This window comes from Podarcis vaucheri (assembly GCF_965113315.1).
Source record: "Podarcis vaucheri genome assembly, chromosome: 1".
Classification (NCBI taxonomy): domain Eukaryota; kingdom Metazoa; phylum Chordata; class Lepidosauria; order Squamata; family Lacertidae; genus Podarcis; species Podarcis vaucheri.
The window spans coordinates 110,718,501-110,741,308 of record NC_138759.1 but is presented as its reverse complement, the minus strand read 5'-3'; the positions used below and the strand labels follow the sequence as shown (position 1 = coordinate 110,741,308).

Sequence of the window (22,808 nt, the reverse complement as noted above, 5' to 3'; positions counted from 1 at the left end):
ACTGCCTCTACTACTATACATAGCAACATGACTAGTGGTCATTGACAGACCTATTATTTTGTTGTCACTGTTGTTGTTGTCTAATCTCCATGAAATGCTTCTGGATTGACACTGCATATAAAAGGGTTCCTGTGTTCCTGCCTTTAAAAGCTTGTGATAATCTGAGGACTCATCCATGGCTCAGCCTCTCTTTGCTGCTGAATCAGAACAAACTACAATCAGGTTTTGCACAGATTGCTGTTGGTTCCGATTCACCAGTAAAGAGTGTGTTTTCCTGGGGAAAGAATGTTTTCCATTTTTTCTAGGCATGGAACAAGCAGAAGTACAGACAAGCCCTCAGTGTAGCCTGGGGTATTTGAACTGCTTCAAAATCTGCCTGCAGCAGTTCACAATTTTTTCTTTCAACCTACATGCTTGAAATGGATCAAGTAGGCAAGTGTTGGCAGGTTCTAAGCTAGAAGGTTAGCACTCTGGGCCATTAAGTCTTTTACATTACAGGCATGTTATTACCTGTTTTCGGGCTGCAATCCAATACCCACTTACCTAGGAATAAACCTCATTGAGCTCAATGGGACTTAATTCTGGGTAGACACGTATAGGATTGCAGTGTTAGGTGCTGCTTTCTGTAGTCCATCATAATTTCTTTACAGAGTTTGTTAATACTGACACCCCACCCTCTGACCTCTCATTTTTTTTAGGTCCTTTTAACCATATCAAGTCAAGTCTATTAGGATCTACATCAGATTCAAACCTCAACAAATACAGCACCATCAACAAGATCCCCCAGCTCACTCTGAACTTTTCCGATATCAAAAATGAAAAAAAAAGTTCATCGCCTCCATCTTCAGAGAAAACAATTATTGCACCCAAAGTGAAAGACAGAACACACAATGTAACTGAAAAGGTTACACAGGTAGGATATATTCTTTTATATAAACTTTAGAGTGGTTCTGTAAAATTTGTTTCAATGTGAATGGTGTTGTGGGTTTCATTCCAGCTTTAGTCTTCAGACTAGTTCATGCATTCTTTTTCTAAGCAAGTCCCTTAGAAAACAGTCACATTCATTCACATGCCTCCTTCACATTCTTTTATGCACCAAGAGAAATGAGGCTGTGGAGTGGGTCTTCTCTGGGGTTACATGGGGGAAATCCTTGCTCATGTAGGAATAATATATTTGCATCAAGGTGCATGAAATTTTCTATGCAGGAGATGCCCCCAGTGCCTGATTACAGTAAACATTTTCATTTATATAATTCTTCATATCTATCATCTCTGTAATCCTTACAACAGTGCTACCAGGTGAACTCTGGACTTATGATCTTTCTTCTGCCTTGACTATGACACTGGGAAACATTTTCATATGACTGTTACGTTTCTCTTCCTCTTCAAGAAATCTATAGCTACTGGAGAAAGTGAGAGAAAGGGGACAAATTGGTTCTTTCTGTCTGAAGATCAACCAACAACTTGAAACTAACTAGATTTGTCTATTTTTTCAAATGATGCTCCAAACATTGCACTTTGTTTGACAGTTGTAAAATATTTTGAGAGCATAATTTGCAAACGGGCCATTGACCTAACACAGATAGGTCATTGGCAACATGTTCGTTTTTTCTTACCAGATTTTCCCCTGAAAAAGTAAATCGGGATTTAATGGGGAAAACATCAACTGGAATTTGGGTGCCAACAACATTGTGTGGGCATGGCAAAAAACTTGCCAGCATGAGGAGTGCTCATTCACAATAAACACCCATCTGGAAGCACACTTAGTCTCTTCTTCGTCTAATCCAGAATGTCTTGTTGAACATGGAGATCATTTTGCTGCGTATTTGCAGAATCTACTTGTATAAGTTATGGTAGCGTAAATACAGTTTCTTTCTCTCTCTCTCTCTCTCTCTCTCTCTCTCACACACACACACACACACACACACAAACACACCCCTTAATGCTGGTGTGATAAATTAATGCCAAAATACGCTATTCCAATTCACTAGCTATTCCATATCAGAGATTCGTGTCTTAAAGGGGGGAAATTGAACTACACTTAAATGAATAACATAATCATTTACACATTTATACAAGACCCTGGCAGAATCAGTTTAGGACAGTCTGACTTGCCAGGAACTCTACAGCTCACTAAATTTAAAATTAAATTTGAAATGCTCCCCAAGATGCCAAGAATACTTCACAGAAAACTTCCAGGGCAATTTATCTCATGTTTCTATTCTCTTTATAGTTTTGTAAAATTCTGGTCCTGTTGCTTGCTTTACAACTACAGTATTTCTTCTGAGGATGAGAAAGAAACAAAGAATCAAGGAGTGGTTTCCTTCCCACGTATAACCTTTTCTCATTCATCATTCCCAGTTTTTGTGTGCTCAGTGCCTTCAGCACGCTGTGTGTGTGAGACTTTACAGAGTACGAGAAGACAGGTCTCTGCCCCCAAGGAACTTGGGGAAGGGTCAAAGCTCAGTGGTATAGCATCTGCTTTGCTTGCAGAAGGTCCCAGCTTCAAATCCCAGCATCTCCACATCGTGCTGGAAGAGAGCCCTATCCAAAAGCTACCTGTCAGTATAGACCAGGTGTGGCTAACCTTTGGTCCTCCTGATGTTTCTGAACTACATCATCTATGGCCGTTGACCATTGGGAATTGTAGTTCAGCAATATCTGGCAGGCCAAAGGTTTCGCACACCTGGTGTGGACAATACTGAGCTAGATCAGGTGTGCGAATGACTTGGCATCAGACAGCTTCCTATGCTACTGTGAACTGGCAGTCTATTCCATCTGCTTAGAGTTTGAGGAGCCCCTGAAATTTAGAGTTGTTCCCATTCTGACTTGACTGTTACGACCCATATGAGGTTTTCCCCATCACCCTGACCATTTATCCTGAACCTTCAGGTTGCAGGTGATGGGAAAGACCTTTGCCCAAGACCCTGGACAATCGCTGCTGGTCAGAGTAAGACAGTCCTGGGCGAGATGGGCAAATTGTCTGATCTGATAAATAAGGCAGCTCCTTATGTTCATATACATGAAGGGGTGTCAGTACTGCATCCCACGGCGTTAAATGCTACACCTATTGGCAGTGATGGTGTCACACATTTGCTCTTCATCATTCACTTCACTTTCTTCTGCCACATAAAGAAAATGTGGTGTCCCTTCCTTTTATTGATGCTGCGGCCTTGCCTTTGATCTTCCTGGGCAGAGAAGGACAAAGTAAAGTTTGAAGAGCTTCAGTGAAAAATATAGCAGTGGTCAGCGGGACGAAGTAGGAAGGACATTGCTTACTTGGCTTCCCAATGTGGTGGTCACTGCTGGTAACTGGGAGGGTGAGAGACAAGGTGGCAGGAAGGTCAACACAGTGCGAGAGCAGCAGCAGAGCCAATCTGACACTCCTGCCACTGTACCTGCACCGCACCAACCTCCCCTCTCAGTTATCAGTAGCATGCCATGTGGTCATAGAGTGGGGCCATGTAAGTGACACCCAGCCTACTGTGCCAGCCACCAATGGAAGGAGAATGTCAGTACATAATTTTAATGTTGCAAGGGAAAGAAGCAAAAAGAAGCATGTGAGGCCAACTGAACAGGTGGTGGGGTGTTCAGTGGATCTTTTTGATTTACCACACTCCCCCCCCCCAATTTTAATACTACCAGATGTGCAAATATTTATCACCTGTCCAATCCAGTCTGCCTCACACAGCATTTGTTATTCCAGGTGGTAATTATTCAGTATGCAAATTTTCCAAATAGGAATTAGCAGCACTGGTGATCTATCCCACTGTCTGAAGATTAAGTTCTGTGAATTTATTAAGTTGTAAATGTTATCTGTGTTTGTCATTTTTGTGGATGCATTTTAGTCGTGCGTTCTTTTGTGCTATTCCAAAAGGATTGAGTGTGTGCTTGTGTTGGCATGCTAAAATGGCTAACTGCTGGTGAATCCTAAATCAGGGGTTGTCAGCACATTGCCTGTGGGTCCCATGAAACTTCTGAAGGCCTTCATTGATACCCTCTAGGACAACGGCCACAGACGCAAAGCTTTCAGCTTAAAAAATAAAAGTATAGCCTTACTGAAAGGAAAGTTATAAAGCAAAATGTGCAGGAACCCTTCTACAGTAAGTGATTTCTGTGAGAAGAGACAAGCCAGCTTGTAGTCAAGATGCATCTTTCCTGTGGTTTCTGCGAATGATACCATGCAATAATGTGGGAGGAGGTATAATAATCCCCTCCCCAGGTAGCAAATGCAAAACATAAAAACTTTGCCAAGAGGCCTCAGCATATCAGCTGCTGTGCAGGACCTAAAGCCAGGCACTCGTGAAGGAATCCATGTATAGTTAACTTGCAGCATAATGGCAAGCATGTCTACTCAGAAGTCAGTCACTTTTGTTTAATGGGGATGTATGCCAGGTAAGTGGATAAAGGATGGCAGCCTAGGTTTGGAATTGGCATTGGGGAAAACTGGATTCTTGTGCCATTAACAGCTGTATCTCCACAATCAGTGCCAGCAGGACACGGCTGAAATCCCATGGAAAACAGTGACGTTGTCTGGGGTTGGGAAAGCACTGTCCCTAATTTTGCTATTTTTCTAGAAAAAGAGGTGCCAGAGCTCACCATGAAAGCCTCCCTTGTTCTCTTACAATGGCAATGGTGAGCAATCTGAGAGGTGCTGGGACTGAGTTCCAGTGAGTTCTGCCTTGAAAAAAACACTGGCTTACACCACATCCCCATGGAAGCCATTTTGTGACTGGCACCCACAGAACACTCTCAAAATTCGGAGTCCAAATAGGTTGGCAACCCGTGTTCTAAACAATATGGTGAAGCAGGAATTTAAATATAGCTATACTTAGAATTACCTTATTCCGTGCTGTAGATTGAAATCTTGAGGACAAGGTTAATTCCATAGTGTATAGCTAATGGCAGTGGAAAGCAGCCTGAAAAGAGAATCTTGTGAACTGTGCACTTCATCATATACCACCTAATTTCCAGATGTCCTAAGCCAGACTATAACTCTTGGGCAAGGAAGTGGGTATCAATTTGCTTTTTATATCCTTCAGTCCTATTCATCTTTCTTGACAACCAGCTCAGAAGAACAGCCTAGTTGCTACATATTTTACACTGACAAGTTCAGATGGGGTCTTGGCAGTGATTGTCAGGAAGAGACAAGTCTTCCCTAGGGCACAAAAAAGTACTTTTTATTAAAGAAAGCTGAAATGCAAAAACCTGACATTCCTCCCTTTTTAATGATTTTTAAAAAAGGAGATTCTGACCCTCAAACTATAGTTTGAAGAAAGAGGCAGAATAGTAAATAACATTTTCTTCTTCTTCCCTGCCCTCCCCATCTCTTTCTGTCTCTCACACATACAGAGAGATGGAGAGACGGGCACAGAGACAGAGGTGGACTCAAAACACATATTAAAAAACGCTGTGAAAATGCTATATATATATATATATGTTTTGAAAAACACATTGGAATTTTCATAGCTCACTATCGCCATCTAGTGTCACATTTGTATATTGCACTTTACAACACATTTAAAACATTTTATTTTCAGCTGTGTAGCTGAGTCCTGAGACAGAGAACTTCCTGAGAACTTCAGGGGACTGTTTCCATTTCGGGAGCCATTTTTGTATCCAAGCCATTCCCACAACTCTTGTATGCGTAACATAGTCATAGAGGATCACTGTGGAACTACAAAATCGGGTTGTGTGACCAGCCCCTAAGGAATTGCTCCTTAATTACTGAGAAAGCTTAAGGTTTAATCTGTATTTTCCAATTATGCCTGTAATCATACTAGTAATGTAAGCTTAATGCCACTTCATTACTATGTTGTCCTTGTGATTTGTTCAGTTACGGTGTCTCTCTTGTCACCTGTCTCTCTCTCTTTCTCTCTTCCTGTTCCTAATGAGAAAGGAACATACACGCACCACGTGGAAAATGTTGCTCTTCTACGTTAATTTTTAATACCTTCCTCCAGTTAAGATTTCAGCTTTTATTGGGGTTACATAGTTACAAAACTTTTTTAAAAAAATAATTGCAACACAGGTCCTAATTATGGTAATGATTTAAGTGTGCTTAATTACACTATCATTTCCAAAGTGTAATTATGTAACAAAGATGTGGAAAAACAGCTGTGTTGGAAGGGAGGGAGGAGGAAATGTGAGTGGGGGGTGTACGCTTTGCAAAGACGGGCCCAGCAGCAGAGATCAATGGGCTGATTCTTCCATGTCTCGCACCTGTGAAATCATTAAGTGGGTACAAAATGCTAACAAATCACAATGGTGTGCAGGTGTGCAGAGATGAAAGCCTAAGCCAGGGACAAGAGATTGGAGAATGGGCTTTAAAGCCTGGATGTTTTCAAAAATTACAAACGTGGCATCTTTCTCTTGAAAGGGGATCAGTGGCCTTTTTTAATGGTGCTTTCTTCCTTATGGGAAGGAGCGTTAGGCAGGAGGCCTAATCCTGTAAAAGACACTCTGTTGTTTATGCAGCTGGAGTTAAATCAGCCTGCCGTACAGGTCTGCCCTGTTGTCTCTAGAAAGCAAGATGGTTTTATACTGCACCTGTTGCAACATTCAGGCCACCAGACATTCTCTAGGTGAAAACAGGGACACTCTGTATTCTAAGGATCATCACCTTAGCATGTGTAGCTATGTAAGCTCATGTGCCTGTACACACATGCTCTCTCTCACACACACACACATTGTCAAAAGCTCTCCTTTGCCTTCATATTCTGTGTAAGTAATCCAGGAGCCCAACCCATGTTTTTGTCAGTTGTGTGTAAGAGATTTCCGGTAGGCCTACATTCCCCCGCTCCCGTTGGACTTGTTCACATGTCATCTTGAACACAGGTACAAGTTATCTCTACGTACCTGTCTGAGGGCATCGGAAGAAGGGAAATGTTACAACAACAGAGCATTTCCCCCCTCTCTTTTAGCAGTGTGTAAAACCTTCCTACTTGTCTTCAGAAGCGCCGTTTCAGTTTTCAGGGTCAATTAGGCCAAATCAGGAAAATAAATTATATTAGGCAAGCGTTCGGCTGCTTTAACTGAAGAACTGATTCATGAATTAACTTGTGCTAATTGAAGACATCTAACCAACAGGTTTCCATTAGAAGTTCTGGAAGACAGGTAGTTAATGAACGATCAGGGAGTTTAAAAGAATCGATTTAGGAAAGATTAGCAGGCACATGATGTTAAACTCAAAAGAAACACCTTTAAGAGGAAAGCACAGTTTTTTTCATGAAAATATTGCTGTGTATGAATAGAATCCTAGAGATCCAACTGGATCTCCAGAGGAACATTTTTGTTTGGATTTCACATCTACCAGGCATTGCTTAGCCTAAAGTGGGTCAGACTTAAGGAGCTTCCAGGCTCACTGTTTATTGAGCATTGATGCCATTAAGTTTGCACAAAACATTCACCGATGTTACTCAACATTGCCTGCTTATTGTGCATTTATCCCGATATGCTGACACAGAGGTTACATAACCTTGCAATATAGTGGTTGTTATCCCTCACTTTCAACTGTTATTTTCCAGTCAGTTTTCTTATCAGACTGACACTAGATAATTACGCTAGGAAGTGCAGGATAGCAACCAAATTTTGCACAACTAAACAGCCCACCTATAGCGCCCCTGCTTTATAGAGTTCCTGCATGTGCAATAGCATAATTTGAATTCCCGATAATTTATGTTTTCCGTTGTTTTCTTAAAGGATGACTCTAGGGGAGAAACCAGGAGGAACATTACTATTTATTGCAAGTCAAAGAACATAATGTTAAGAGGCAGCATACAAAACCCAAAAATAAACGAATATTGAGGACAATGTTTCCAATGCTTTAAATGCTGCCAATTGCAACATCTGCTGATGGTTTTCTCATAGGTAGACTCTCGCTGTTTTTAGATGGTTTTCAGTAATTGTGCTTCTATCTCTACAGTGTATTGTTCTTTTATTCACGCTGTGGGCCCATCGGTGGAGCAGCAGGACAGTAGTGCATAATGAAATTTCGGTTTCATTTGCATAAGCATGATCATACCTGATGTCTTATTCCCTAAAGACTCTCAATCTCCATTGAAATGCATCCTAATGATAATTGATTGTATGAAATTTCTCTCTGGTGATTGATTTGCGAGGGCTGATCCATACATACACGCAGAGAGGCCGGTCTGCTCCATGCTAACTAAGAGATACCTTCAGCAGTGTGATGGCACGATGACTCACATCAATTATGAACACAAATTTTGGTTTTCTTGAGAGATAATTTGATCTTTTTTTCGGGGACCGGGTTTGCTTATCTGGCTCCTTGCTGGCAAGTCTCTCCCCATGCCTCCTGCAATAGACAGAAGTGGGGGTTTTTGAGAAATTTTCCACAGACATACATGAAATAAATAATTGTTGTTGCTTTCAGTAGTTCATCCAGTGTGCGGCTACTGGGCATTTGAAACCCAAGCGCAGCAAAAGAATGTTCTAAAGGAGTTCCTCCCACAGAATGTTCTGTTTGGCTTGCTCTATGAACCTCTCCCATAAAACCAGGCATCTCTTAAGAGGCAACGTGTTCTTCTCCAAATATGGCATTTACTGTTTTCTACACATAAAGACAATTTTATAGTATGCTTAAAAGCTTTAGTATAAATCATTAATCATAAGTTACTAGGCTTCTTGGTGATGTTGAATGTGTAATAGAGACACAGGAAGCTTCATGTGTCAGCAAAATGCAGTTTGGCACCAATGAAACCTTTCCTACCATTGCAATTGTAATTGACAGGGCTTTTTTTCCAGCCGGAACTTGCCGGAACTCAGTTGGGCACCGTTGCCATTCTAAGAGAACGAGGTAGGTGTTCATGGTGAGTTCAGGCACCTCTTTTTCTAGAAAAATTGTACTGCTAATAGGGACCATGGTGGACACAAAGAGCTAAAACACACACATGCCATGGTTCTTATGCCATCTCTTTAGTTTAAATAAGCACAGCCACACAATACCAAACTCCATGAGAAGCTTCACATCTACTTTGGCCATAAGATATTTCCCCTGTCTGCTTTGCTAACTCACTTGGTTCCACTAAGGCTGCCTACACATGGGATTTTTTGAAGTACATTCAGATCACATTCGTTCCCTCTAAGAATTATGGACACTGTGGTTTGTTAAGGGTTGCTGGGATTTGTAACTCTGTGAGAGGTAAGCTACAGGGCCCAGAATTCTTTGAGGGAAGGAAAGCGTTTTGAATATATTTTACATTCAGTGTGAACACAGCCTTAGCTTGATGCAAACCCCTTCACATAACAGTGGTGAAGCGAACATTTGCCAGCTAGGCAAACTCCCACCCTGCTCTGAACTCCGTTGTTATTATTATTATTAAGCATTGTACATTTAGTTGTATGCATTGCCTTTTTCCAGCAGCGGGGCACAGTGTTAGATATGATCTGGAAAGATCTGTAGCATTCTAGCATTTTACAAGCTGGATCTGTCTCCAGCCCATGCTTTGTGCAGGATTTATGGGGGGTAAGAAGGGTTTATGAGAATTTTAGTGGTGTTATACCCAACTCCCCATTACTAAGTCTTCTTTGGCTTCAGTGGAGCAAAGCTCAGTTTGCCCTGCTTCAGCTAAACTCTTTGGCAGGAAGAGATTCAGGATCTTAGGTTCAAAAAATGGCCACTTTATTCATTTCCAGGCAGGTTTAGATATTAGCAAATTATATATTGAAAGCAATACTTGGGAGGGGAGCATCAGGCTTATGTTCAAATTGCCCTTCTGCCCGGGGAGCTGGCCGGACTTTCCATACTGAAGATTGGATTGCCTTAACGGGTGAGAGAAGACAGGACTTGAGAAGCCAAAATCTGTTAGAAAACGTTTATTTTAAAAACAACGGCAACAGAAGGTCAGTGAATGGATTGCAACTTGTAAAATAATGACATAAACAGAACCGTATGTGCAGATAACGATTATAGGGAAAACAGAAAAAGGGGAAAAAAGAACAGAATATGGAACGCAACTCGACTTAAAAACTTAAAGAAACAATATGCAACTTAACTTTTCAAATCATAATTATAGTATGCAAAACTAATTATATATTTAACTCTTACGCAACTCTACTTTATTTGCCCACTAAAACTTCCACCAGTCCAAACTAGTTAAAAAGCTTTACTGTGATTCAGCTATGTAGTAACTTATCCTAAATATCTGGATAGGTGGAAAGAAAGAAGGTAATAGCTACCTATCCAGACAGGGATTTGATTCAACCCATTTCTGTTGGCTCAGAGAAGAGCTCCACAGGATCCACAGAAATCAAGGCTATGTGGAAAGGGTTGGGAAAATAACTTTCTATACAGAGCAGCAACAACGTGCAAATGAAACTACATTATACATTATCAGAACAGCAATTCTTTAAATCTTTCTTACTTAATTGCTTGTTGGGTGAATAGTGTATGCTTCTTAATAAGGGTGTTGAGACGATGGAGGCAATCAATAAGGGCGTATTCCTTTGCAGTTCATAGCTCTTGTTTAGTAAAGCACATGCTAAAAAGACCCCATTTGTTTAATTCAATATGAATATTGCGAGGAGACAAGAGTGACGGGTAAATGGGAGAGAGAAGAAGCAGGAGGGAGGGACATCATGCTTGGTTGGCTGCTCCTGACTAAGGTGTCTCATAAAAATGCAGATAAATATAGGTAAGAAAAATGTTGCAAACTTTCTCCCATTAGCACTCATTGAAAAGGAAACAGTCAGTCACACCTGTTTCACTGATATCCTTCAAATCAGTGGAGTAGGATTTATAGTCTACTTAACCATACAGAGTAAATCTATTTGCTTTGAGACATTACTTGAATGATGCATTTGCCCACCAGCATGGAAGTAATTTTAGATCAGCCAGCAAAAGCAACTCCTCCGGCTTAGAGCTACTTTTCCTTTTAATTAATCTGAGTCATAGTAAGGCATATAGCATAATAACAATAAATGTTGCTATATAAAGTATTTAAAATGGACGGCAGAAACAAACTTTCTCTTCATGGAGGGGATGTTGCTTCAGGGCTATAGAGTAATAGCTTATAAATACGTTAACACTTGAAAGCTATTCAAGCTTATTCAGGAGTAAATCCCACTGTGTTCATTGGGACTTACTCCTTTGTAAGTGTGCTTAGGATTGTTTTAGGATCAGAACTAATTTCATTGCTTTCAGTTTCTAATATAATGAATTGTTGCATATTAATCCTGCAAATATATTCATTTTTGCGCACACTTTCGTCTAACATATGCAGTTTTATGAACATTGTTTTGTGAACATTCTCCATTGTTTGGTTGGAGCACTGTGTCACAAAATTCGGATAACAGCAAATTTTTTTTGTTCTTGTATCATTGCGGTAAGTGAAAATTTGATAAATTTGGGTTTAAATGCAAAGTGAATTTCTCCCCATCCCTATTTTCAGCACAGCACTAATATTAAAGACTTTTGCCTGCGCACAGCCCATGGCACACTGATAGCTAGTGTTGGACTTGAAGTTTGATTTCAATGTCATAATATCTTCTTGGGTGCATCCTGATATGCTTTTGAGTGACTATGTAGTCCGATTATTACCAACAGAAATGTGACACCATGAAAATTATTGTCATTGCTTATTCCCCTTTTAAAAATACATACACATGCACACAAATGTTTGGTAGTGGTAGGTAGTGGGAAACAACATAATTGAGATGAACCATTCATTCGGGATTGTATGGCTCCTCAGAAGGTTAAACATTTCTAGACTGTCCCTTTGGGGTTTCCTGGCTACTACAGAGCTTTTTAGCCCAAGATCACAGAGCTTCTCCACACTTGCCCTTCTAGGACTTCGTAGTGCTTTCAGTCAAGTCCCTTTGAGGCTTTCCTGGAAAAGTCTCAAAAAATGCCACTCTTCTCCTACTCCCCCCCCCCAAAAAAAATCCCCTAAAAGTTCTGCCTTTTCAAAAGGGCAGCTTTGGGTGCCAAAATCGAAAGTGGTGCATGTTCATTTCCAGCTGATTAAGTCCAAAGGTGATACAGCTGTCATCACAGCCATCCAAAAGCATCTCTAATTATAGTCTCTCGCTCATTAAACTGTAGCATTTCAGAGACCTAAAAAAGTCACAGCGCACCTCACAATGGCAATTCGGAACAGCACGTTGCATGTTATTGGTCTCTGGGATGCGATGTTTTGCCATTCCTGAGTGCTCTGATTTGAAACCGTTTGCCCTGTCCAATTATATTAAACCCTAAATTCATTCTCTTTAGAAATGTTTAACTCTAATTGGGAGTTTGAGAGCATTAGCTGGTCAATAATCAGAGTCTTTTCTTCTGCAGACCTGTCCCCCCCCCTTATGGGTTGTACTAGCTAATTAAATCCAGCACTGAGGTTGTAATAAATTGTATGGGTATTAGTTCATGTCGTGTACTTTCTGAGCCCAAAGGAATTTAATATGAGTATGATAATATTGATTTACTGTTTAGTGGCAGCAAAAAAAAAAAAAAATGCTAATGTGAGACTTCTCCGAACTTCTTCTTGCATTCAGATAACAAGGTCCGCATTAAGTTTGATTGAGATTCCTGCAGATATAATTGCAGAGGGGCTTATAGTAAACTGGGATTCAATCCTAAATTTGGATGAAAGGGGAGAGAGAGAGAGAGAGAGAGAGAGAGAGAGAGAGAGAGAGAAAGAGAGAGAGACTTGTAGAAGCCAAGGATTGAACCTGGGTCTTTTTCCATGCAAGCAGATGCAGATCTATCTATCTATCTATCTATCATCTATTTATAATCTATCTATTATAATATCATTATCCCACCTTTCTTGCAATGAGCTAATGGTGACATTCATGGTTCTGTTCTATTTAATCTTCACAGCAAGCCTGGGAGGTGGGTTAGGCAGAGAGGCAGTGTCTAGCCCAAGATGACCCAGCAAACTCCATGGCCAAGCAGGAACTTGAACCCTGGTCTCCCAATTGAAACAACTCACATTTTCCAATGTTTAGTCCTTCACAGTCAATCCTTGGTTCGGAATCATATGGAGTAGGGTATGAACCTGCAATAAAACAATGCTTTATGGATGGATATAGCTGCATTTTATGCAATCACAGGAGCACTTCTGGAAACTGAATGAATTATTGCGGAAATCAGATTCATCAGATCTGCACGCTGCCATTTTCTGTCTAATCACAAACCCGAGGGAGGAAGCTTGCACAAGTGAAATTTTAATGTGGGACATTTTAATGTATTTTTAATCTTTGTTGGAAGACGCCCAGAGTAGCTGGGGAAACCCAACCAGATGGGCAGGGTACAAATTATTATTATTATTATTATTATTATTATTATTATTATTATTATTATTAAACTTTGCAGCATTTTAACTGCCCCATTGGGAGTCTCTAAAATGTGACGTTTTGGGAAGCCATTGTTCCATTAATTCATAAACCAGATGGTTCTTGCTTTAAATGGTTTAACAAATGATAAAGTTAACTTGAAGCTTACTTTTCAGCCTCTTACATATCTCAATGCATTTTATTTTCACTCTGAGTGTCAGTTTCAATAGCTGGATGAGTCAGCAATATGCAGTGCCAGTGCTTTTTTCTGGGGGGTACGCAGGGGTACGCATACCCCTAAACATTTTGTGAATCTAAGTTTGGCCTCATTGAGGGGCAGTATTTCAATATGAGTAGGAAAATGAGAGTACCCATAAAGATTTTTTGAGGGGGGGGGGAAGCACTATGCAGTGCAATCCTATACATGTCTACTCAGAAGTAATTCCCACTGAGACAAATTAGACTTACTTCCAGGTAAGTGTGTGTATAAGATTGCAGCCTCAATTTCTTAAATACAGTGCATGTTACTTTAAAGAATATTGGGGTACATTCAGTGCAACTAAAACCAAGACGTGTTGGGTATTTTGCAGGTGCCATTAACCTGATTTTGGAACAGATTGATTCTTTTAAGACAAATAAGGCATATGTGTCAAATTTTGCTACATAAAATACTCAGTGGGGGGATGGCTGTTGCTAAAACCCTATTGGCCATGTGTTATTAGTGAGTTGCCTTTCCGGTGCAAATTCAAATATCTTTGATGCTGTGAGAGAAATTCCATTGAGGTTGTATGTGATAAAGATCAAGATTATTTATTCTGCTATTCTCTAAAATGCAATGCAGCTTTGTTTGGTTCCTCGTGTCATCAAGAATGAAATGGCGATTGTCATCCAGGGTAACGCTTGGCTTACTTTTCACTCAGGCACCTGCATTTGTTATGCATTTAGGAGCTAAATTCATATTTGGGGCTTTTCTTTATGGGATACAGGCTAGTACAGGTTTTTCAGTCTTTTTTTTTTTTACACAAGAAAATGGAAGAAATTGGCCTGGCTGGATACAGCCTGATGACTTCAATAGAGACAAAGCAGAGAGGAATTGCGACTCCTGTTGATTCAGATGGGAGGAGAATCCTATGGTGCAAAAGAAATCAGGCAAACTAATGAAAATGACAGCATTAAAATCAAACTGCCTTTTCAACCTCAGAGAACATAGTGAGTGTTATTTGAAGCAGTTGTGGTGGCATTTAGCTTTAGATTTTAAACCCACTCGAAATGACAATATTTCTTTTCTATGAAAAATCCTTAAGAAACTACCAGCATTTTTTAAAATATATATTCATTTTATCTGTACTACAATATGTGCAGACTGCTGGTGATGACGATGCCTAGTCATTGTGGCTGCTTTTTTCCTTATATCACAATAGTGGTTGCAGCTCAAAAACAACAAAGGGCCAATGTCAGCTTGAATGAAAGGTGGCTATTCCTGTAGTTCAGCTCCCATCTTCCTTGAACATTGGCCATGCTGACTGGGGTTTTAAGAGCTGGAGTCCAACAATGTTTGGAGCACCATCAGTCAGCCTCTCCTGCCTTAAAGACTACAAAATGTATTATGACATCAGCTTTAATGGACAAAAGCCCACTTCATCAGATGCACAAGAGGATGCTTTCAACCATCCTAGACTTAATTTGTCTATACTGTACTTTATTCCAGAAAAAAAGTTGATTCACAGGGTTTTACTGTCTTTTCTATATGAATATTTAAAGTGTAATCCTATTCATCCATTCATCCTATTCAGTTCTCAGCAGTAAGCCCTATTAAAATCAATGGGGCTTACTTTTAGGTAAATGTGTGTAGGGAAAAAGGTGAGAAGAAAAAAGGCGGTCAACCCACCACATCCAATGCCCTGCCAGACTCAGGCCAGCAGGACAGAAGTAGTCACTACTCATCCTTTCCCATTTTTGTCCCTTTGACCAGTTCCCTCTTGTTGGGAATCTTTGGCACACCACCTTGTCAGCTGATAAGGACAAAGGCCATGGAAGTTTTTGTTAATTAAATTTGTATACCGTCCTACACCTGCAGGTCTCGGGGTGGTGACAACATAGAAACACAATATAGAAACAGAAAATTCGTAATAAAAACAAAACAACCCAATAACCCCCTCCTCCCCAGCACATTTTAAAAGTGCATTGATTATCAATATGCCAAAGGGGCCTTGTTAAAGAGGAACATTTTTGCCTGGCGCCTAAAGGTGTATAATGAAGGCACCAGGTGAACGTCTCTGGGGAGAGCATTCCACAAACGGGGAGCCAGTGCAAAAAAAAGGTCCCTTCTCATGTTGCCACCCTGCGGACCTGTTGTGGAGGAGGCATACAAAAAAGGGCATCAGAAGGTGATCTCTGGGTCCAGGTAGGTTCATATGGAAAGAGGCAGTCCTTGAGGTATTGCAGCCCTAAGCTGTTTCTGTGGTAAAGGAGGGAAGAGGCATCTAATGTCTGCTTTCCCTCTTCTGGGTCATACCTGTGTCTCTGCCCTCGGAGAGGGTGCTCCAGGGCTCATGGGCACTCTCCACAGGACCATTGGAATACAGGACTAGTCTCAGAACTGCTGCTGAAATATAAGGGATCCTGGGTTACAAAGCAGTGGGCCGTTCCTTGGCTTTGCCAACATATCATTTCTTCACCTGTATATGATTAGGCTTCACTCTGTCCTTCTTTGGAGCTGTTCCATGTGACCCATGCAAACACAGAAAACATCACATCCACATCAGTTCCTGCATGTTTTTAGCATCGATGCTGCAGGTAGCGATGGCATGGGAAGAACTGCTGCAACAAGCACCTGGCAGTGCCACAAAGAAAAGTAGTTGTGTGGCTGCTAATTAGGTGTGCACAATGCTGTGCTCATTGGCTCTGCGTGCCACTACAGGGCTCCCCAAAGTGTGCATTTGGAGAGGCATTTAGAAATCATCTGCATCTGCTCATAATCCAGGAAGGTTCATGTGACAGCATCAGAGGCGGTTGTGCAACCTGGTTGTTAGATCTTCTTCCTCAAAATTCACCACAGAATGCAACTCTGCTTGCTTCTGACCAACTCAGAAATACAAGAGGGTTTGTGAAAGACGTTTCAGGGTTTCTTTCCATGGGCACACACTCCATCATCTTGTCAGTCTCCTGAATCACTTTTCTAAATAGCTGAACAGGATTTTTGAAACTTGACACCGTTCTGTGCTTATCTTTGAATCCATGAATGAATAGGTTCCTACTGATTACTACGACAGCGGGCCTCTAGTTCAGTGACAGAAGCCATAAGCAAAGAAATGCTTCCAGCCCCTATGCAATACAATACAAATCTTTATTATAGTCATAGGCCAGCCTAAAAGGGTGGGATACAGTCATTTAAAACCTGAAAAGCTAAAAAAGGTATTAAAACAGAAGGTGAATATAAAAGTCTATAGAATCATCGAATCATAGAATCATAGAGTTGGAATAGACCACAAGGGCCATCGAGTCCAACCCCCTGCCAAGCAAGAGAATTTAAAAGAAGCTAAGTGAAGGGATAGGAGCATTGGGCAGGTGTGGAAGATCATAAAAGGTTGCTATATAAAAGACTTTAACTATTAATTTACAGAGCTAAGTGAAGGGATAGGAGCTTTGGGCAGGTGTGGAAGATCATAAAAGGTTGCTATATAAATGACTTTAACTATTAATTTACAGAGCACTCTGATATGTTCCTTAAATCTAGTTTGTGGCACAGGTCATCCACCGACGAATTTGAGCGCTGCTGTGCAGAATCTAGCAACACTGTATGTTGTAGCAGGATTGGTATCTGAGAGCAGCAGGGAGGTATAGAATGCCCTGTGTGCCCTGAGTACCCAAATTATTTGAAGCCAAGCCAATAGCACAACTTCTCTGTGGTGCCCAGTTGGGTTCCTTTTCCAGTTTTGCACCACTAGAGCTTCCAACCCCTAGTGAGCTAGTTTCTGCCACACTTGCCAGTCCTATAAGGCCTCATTGGCTTCAGTGGCACAAATGACTATGTGTGCAGATCAAGAAAGAGAAGCTACATGAATGGGCAATGAACTGGGTTGGGGTTATTACAAAGAAAGGAATATTCAGCTGAGCTCCCTGAACTTGTTTTGTTATGTTCATCCATAGGAGTGGGGTGTGAGTCCCTGGATTAGTTCTTGGTAAATTTAGTAGCAGCGAGGACAACAGATCAGAAGTGAAAGGTTCCTGGAGAGAGGGCGGAGCCTAAATACTCACTTCTCTTTGAGCTTTCAGACAGTGGTACATATGGGAAAGGAGTGGCTCCAGGTGCAGCAAAAAGGCTGTGATTCTGCCTTTTATATGAACCAGTGCAGCCAGCCTCCATTAGTTAAGTGCAAAGGAATAAATAATAGATTTATCCCGGCACCCTTGCCCATGTTGCTTAATGGCTGCTTAGAAGCATTTTATAATCTCTGTAGAATGTAAGCATTCCCTACTGTGCTGTTCAAAAGAAAAGTGTGGTTATTAACCCATGGTGTCCTCCCAGTTTTTCACAGTATGCAGTTTTGTTCAACCAATGATGCTGTCTACGTGATTAAGGAGAGGGTGTGAGGTTTGTGTTTTTTTAAGTTAAATTAAAGGAGGTTCACTTTTTTAAAAAGGAGCCCAAATTCTGTTTGCTAAAGCACTTCAATCTGAAATCTTAATCTATAGGTATATATCTAAATCTATCTAGAGATAAATCTGTATCTATCTTTCGATAGATAGATAGATATGAGTAATTGAGAGCAAAGCAAAATGGAAGACTGTGCCATACAGCCCTACTCAAAACCTGTTGTATTTCCTATTGAATAACTCTCTCTAGCTTTTCCATGTTTTTCAAGTTTATACCTTCTGTAAATATATATTGAAATGTGTATATATATATCAAATCCACACAGAGACTGTGTTCCAGAGCTCTATACTTCAAATTCCCATTGCTGGCTGTGTGTCCCATGAACCTTAACAAGCATGAAATGTTTTCTGCAGAAGTGGGAGAGAACCCTGCTCATAAATGCAGAGCTTCTTCATGGTATGGAAAGCATAATGTGCCATTTAAGGTGCTTAATAATAAATCTCTCTCTCTCTCTCTCTCTCTCTCTCTCTCTCTCTCTCACACACACACACACACACACACACACACATATGTATGTATGTATGTATGTATCTTCCAGCACATAGTTTTTCTTTCTAGTATAGGATCTTAATTCAGTGAATCACACATGCACATACATATCACATAATGAATCTCTGCAACACCTAGGTTTGGGAATACATGAAAGCTTCCAATAAATCAAAATATCCCATGGGAAAGGAGACTGAATCCAAGCTGGTTCAGGGGGTTTTCCATTCACCAACCTGGAAGGTACCAAGAAAACAGTTTGTAGATTGAGAAATGTTTTTGCAGGATAAAAGCACGGGGATCTGGGGTTGTATCTCTTCACTGCATCCACTCGCACAATGGAACTGCAAATCCTGGCTTTAAAAAACAATGTCATTTGGATATATGCTTTCTATTCCAAATAAATCAAATGAATCAGGGGGCTCTGTCAGGCCAAACTTGCATTCCAACATTCCTTCTCATTCGAACGATCCTGATTCTCCTCCCCCTGTCCTTCTTTCTCTGGCAAGCCTGTCTTGGCGAGACGCCATTTTTTAACTGCGTCATAAAAAATTTCCTCTTTTCTCACCGTTCACCAGTCTTCTCTCCTGTTGTAATCCATCCCACATAGTTCTTAAAATCCTGCCTAGGATTCATAAAAACGTGACGATCTTGTTTCTATCTGGGGTGAAGGGTTATTAATATCACATCATGCAAAGAAAAAAAGAGTTTTTTCCTCCTCCACCCCCCGCTTCGTTCCAAACATACAGTCTCCTTGTGGTGATTCATCAGAAGATTTACCTATCCATCCGTCACTCCTGGTCGCAGAGATCCATTAATCAGCAGTCTTATCTGTCGAGCTTTACTTGATGTATGTGCTTTCAGCTTCATTTCCAATCATATGTTTCCAATTATAATTCTGAGCTGAAGCAACCAGCATGCGCTAATTGGAATCGGCGTCAGGAAGATCTGACTTCACCGAGGGCCTGTGCCAAGTGTTTGGCACCCCCATCTCTCGAATCAGGGGGTGCATTGTGAACACCGCTGGCAGGGCAGTGCCCCCCCCCATATCCAGGGGGGTTAGGAAGGCTGCATACTTCCCATAGCAGCCCTTAGTACCTCGTATGGGTCAGAGAGATGTTATTGTCAGCCATCTTCCAACGCGCCACCTGGTGGCCCCCATATGCTTTCTATTCTAGATAACTTGTACCGTGTGGGCCCCTCATTTTCCCCCTTTATGCTCTAAACAGTTTACCCTTACATAGTGTGTCTCCTTTTTCTTTCTATCTCCCTAGGTTCTATCCTTGGGAGCAGATGTTCTGCCAGAATATAAACTCCAAACGCCTCGCATCAACAAGTTTACTATATTGCACTACAGTCCTTTCAAAGCAGTCTGGGACTGGCTGATTTTACTGCTGGTGATCTACACGGCCATTTTCACCCCTTACTCTGCAGCCTTCCTCCTCAACGACAGCGAAGAACAGAAGAGGCGGGTGTGTGGCTATTCATGCAACCCACTAAGCATGGTAGACTTAATTGTGGATATCATGTTTATCATTGACATTGTCATAAACTTCCGAACAACATATGTGAACCAGAATGAAGAAGTGGTAAGTGACCCAGCAAGAATAGCAATCCACTACTTCAAAGGCTGGTTCCTAATTGACATGGTTGCTGCAATACCTTTTGACCTGCTGATATTTGGATCTGGCTCTGATGAGGTAAGCTCACTATAACTAGCATCTATCTATTAAGAGTTTACGTGATCGCCTGCTTTGTGCATACATCATGTTTTCTGACAGATAAAAGTTGGATATATTTTATATCTGCTTTGAGATAGCTGAAATAAGACTACAGGTGTGAGACGGAGGATGGGGGAATAAACCTCGTTTGTCCATTAAGTTAACTGGGTGACCTCGGGCCAGTTACTGTCTCTCAGCCTAACTCACTGGGCCTGTCACACTTTCTTAGCCTAACCAACGTCACAGAATTATTGCAAAGATAAAAGGGGATATAACACGTTTATGTTTGTCACCCTGATCTCAGAGGAAGGGTGAGTTGAAAGTGTGATAAATAAATAAACTATATCAGCTCACACATATCCATGCCTATAATTCTTGAAGAATTGCATGTTATAATGCTCTGGCCAACATTCAATAGGTAGTGAGAGATCTTTGGTGATGGCCTGGATTTCACCCTTTATTGCTGCTTTTTATTTCTTGTGCTCTTGACCTTAATATTTCTGTGACAATCCTTTATACCAAGAATGGTAGCACATGTAAAATGTCCATGGCGCAATATCTTTTGCTAATGATCATTCTCAGTCATGGAGATGTCTTTTAAAAAGAAATAGATTTTCCCATTATCTCAAGGCCTATCCAGTAACAAGACCCCTGCTTAACAACGCTGTCAACCATCCTTTTTTATGAAATGGCATCATTTTCAAAAGCATCACTAGGCATGCTCCTCCAAGGCTTAGAAATTCTTGGCTTCCAGCAGGGAGATAATAATCAAAAGGTTGCATGTCATAATGCATACCAGTTCTGCTTGTGTGTTACTTAGTTCAGCTAGGTAAACGGATCCAAATAATATATGTCATTGTGATGACCTTAATTTAGCCTCACTTAAAAGCAATGGGTTTGGTAGCACTATTTGGGCATCGCAGCCTGAAGATTTGTTAAAATAGAATGCTTATGGCAAAGTTGTTACTGAACATCTCCAAGCAATATTGTTATTTCCTTACATGTGTGACATATCTTAAAGACAAAAGTCATCTTTGGGCATTCACTTCACTCACACAAATGTCATCATGCAGAGGGGTGCCACCATGGAAAAGGCCCTCCCTATGGTCACTGTAAGATGGTCCCCTGTAGGCTGTGGCACAACCCAAAGGACCTTATTAGCAAATCTTGGTGACCAGGCAAGTCAGTTTGGAAGGAGACACTTCCTCAAGTAACCCGGCCCCAAGTTGTCTTGAGATTTATTAGATCATTGTAAAAGTTTAAACCTAGTCTGGTTGCAAATTTGCCGTGTGTGTGTGCTCAAATGCCTTGTGGGAACCAAAGGAAGACATCAAGGGCACCATTGTGCTCACAGGCACCTTGTTGGTGACCCCTTTTGCAGGGTTAGCTCTACAGGGGAAGATCAATAACAACATTGGGATAGCTGGCATAGAAAGAAGTCTGGCCACCATTGTGACTTTTGTCACTGAGAACCCCCAGATCAGCTTCCAGGGAACCCCAAAGTGTTTCTCAGGAGATAGTATGAAAACCACTTTAAAAAAGAGTAACTTTCTTCTGCATGTTTACAAAAATGTAGAACAGTAAAGAAAGAGAATAAATGAGAATAAATTATGTGGAAGAAGCAAAACTGCCTGGGCAGAAGCAAAAGTCTGACAGTCAGGTTAAAAATAAAAAATTTTCAATATCAGAAAGAAAACAGTTTTGGTCCATGTTTGTTTTGTTAATTAGAATGCATTCATCCAAACAGCTGAATACCTATGGAATACCTCCCTAAGTGCAGCTCCACAATCAGACAGACTAATGCATCATAATACATTCGCTAGTCTGCTTCATCAGGCCCTAGCATATACCTGCCCTTCAGCTAAAGAGCCACTAATCATAAATCAATTTAGCACCAGGGTTCTGGAAATGGAAGGCTGAAATACTATTAGCATTACTGAAGGATTCAGTGATCAAAACTGAGAAACAGATATCCTTGGGGAGCTGCTGTAGCTCTGAACAGGCTTCTCTATGCCTTCCTTATTACCCAGATGAATGCCAGTGCAGGGCTTCTGTCAGTCAATCATTCCCAATACTCAGATGCACCAGAATGCCCTGCCCTCAGAAGGAGACACACCAAGGAGAGTGACCCTGCTGGGTCAGCCCAGTCCAGCACCCTCTTCTCACAGTGGCCAGCTAGATGCCTCAAGAAGCTCACAAGCTGGACCTGAGTGCAATAGCCCTGTCCCTATTTGTGATCCCTGCTAAACCACCAAAGGGCGGCTCTGTTAGTGCTCCCCCATGGTTCAGATGCACAGCTTGTAACTCCCAAAAGTAATGCATCTTGTATTGCGGGCCCAACCTTGTGGCACTCCCTCCTCACTGAGGTTAGGCAGAACCCATCCCTTCTGAACTGCAGATGCTGGACAAAGACTTTCCTAATCTCAACAGCTCCACCGCCACCCCCATGATATACCACTGGCACTGGTTACAATAAACATAGGATGGGACAAAAACCACTGCCTCTTTACATCCATATGCATAGCACACATATCTCTCTCCTCCAGCATTGCCACCTGAGGCAGCCCCCTCACACTACCTAATGGAGAGCTGGCCCTGGATATCTGCAAACTGTGTGTGCATGAAGTCTAATTGGAAAGAGCCTATGCACA

General features: G+C 41.2%; 1 protein-coding gene across 12 annotated transcripts in view; it reads left to right on the top strand.

Annotated features, from left to right (window-relative positions):
- The window catches only part of KCNH7 (potassium voltage-gated channel subfamily H member 7), a 262,143-nt gene that overhangs the window by 186,293 nt on the left and 53,042 nt on the right, over nucleotides 1-22,808 (top strand). For all 12 annotated transcript variants that reach the window (XM_082197448.1, XM_082197446.1, XM_082197447.1 and 9 more), the window contains 2 exons: nucleotides 699-913; nucleotides 19,711-20,136. In XM_082197448.1, coding sequence (XP_082053574.1) covers nucleotides 699-913; nucleotides 19,711-20,136 — 641 coding nt within the window. The remainder of the gene's footprint in view (nucleotides 1-698; nucleotides 914-19,710; nucleotides 20,137-22,808) is intronic.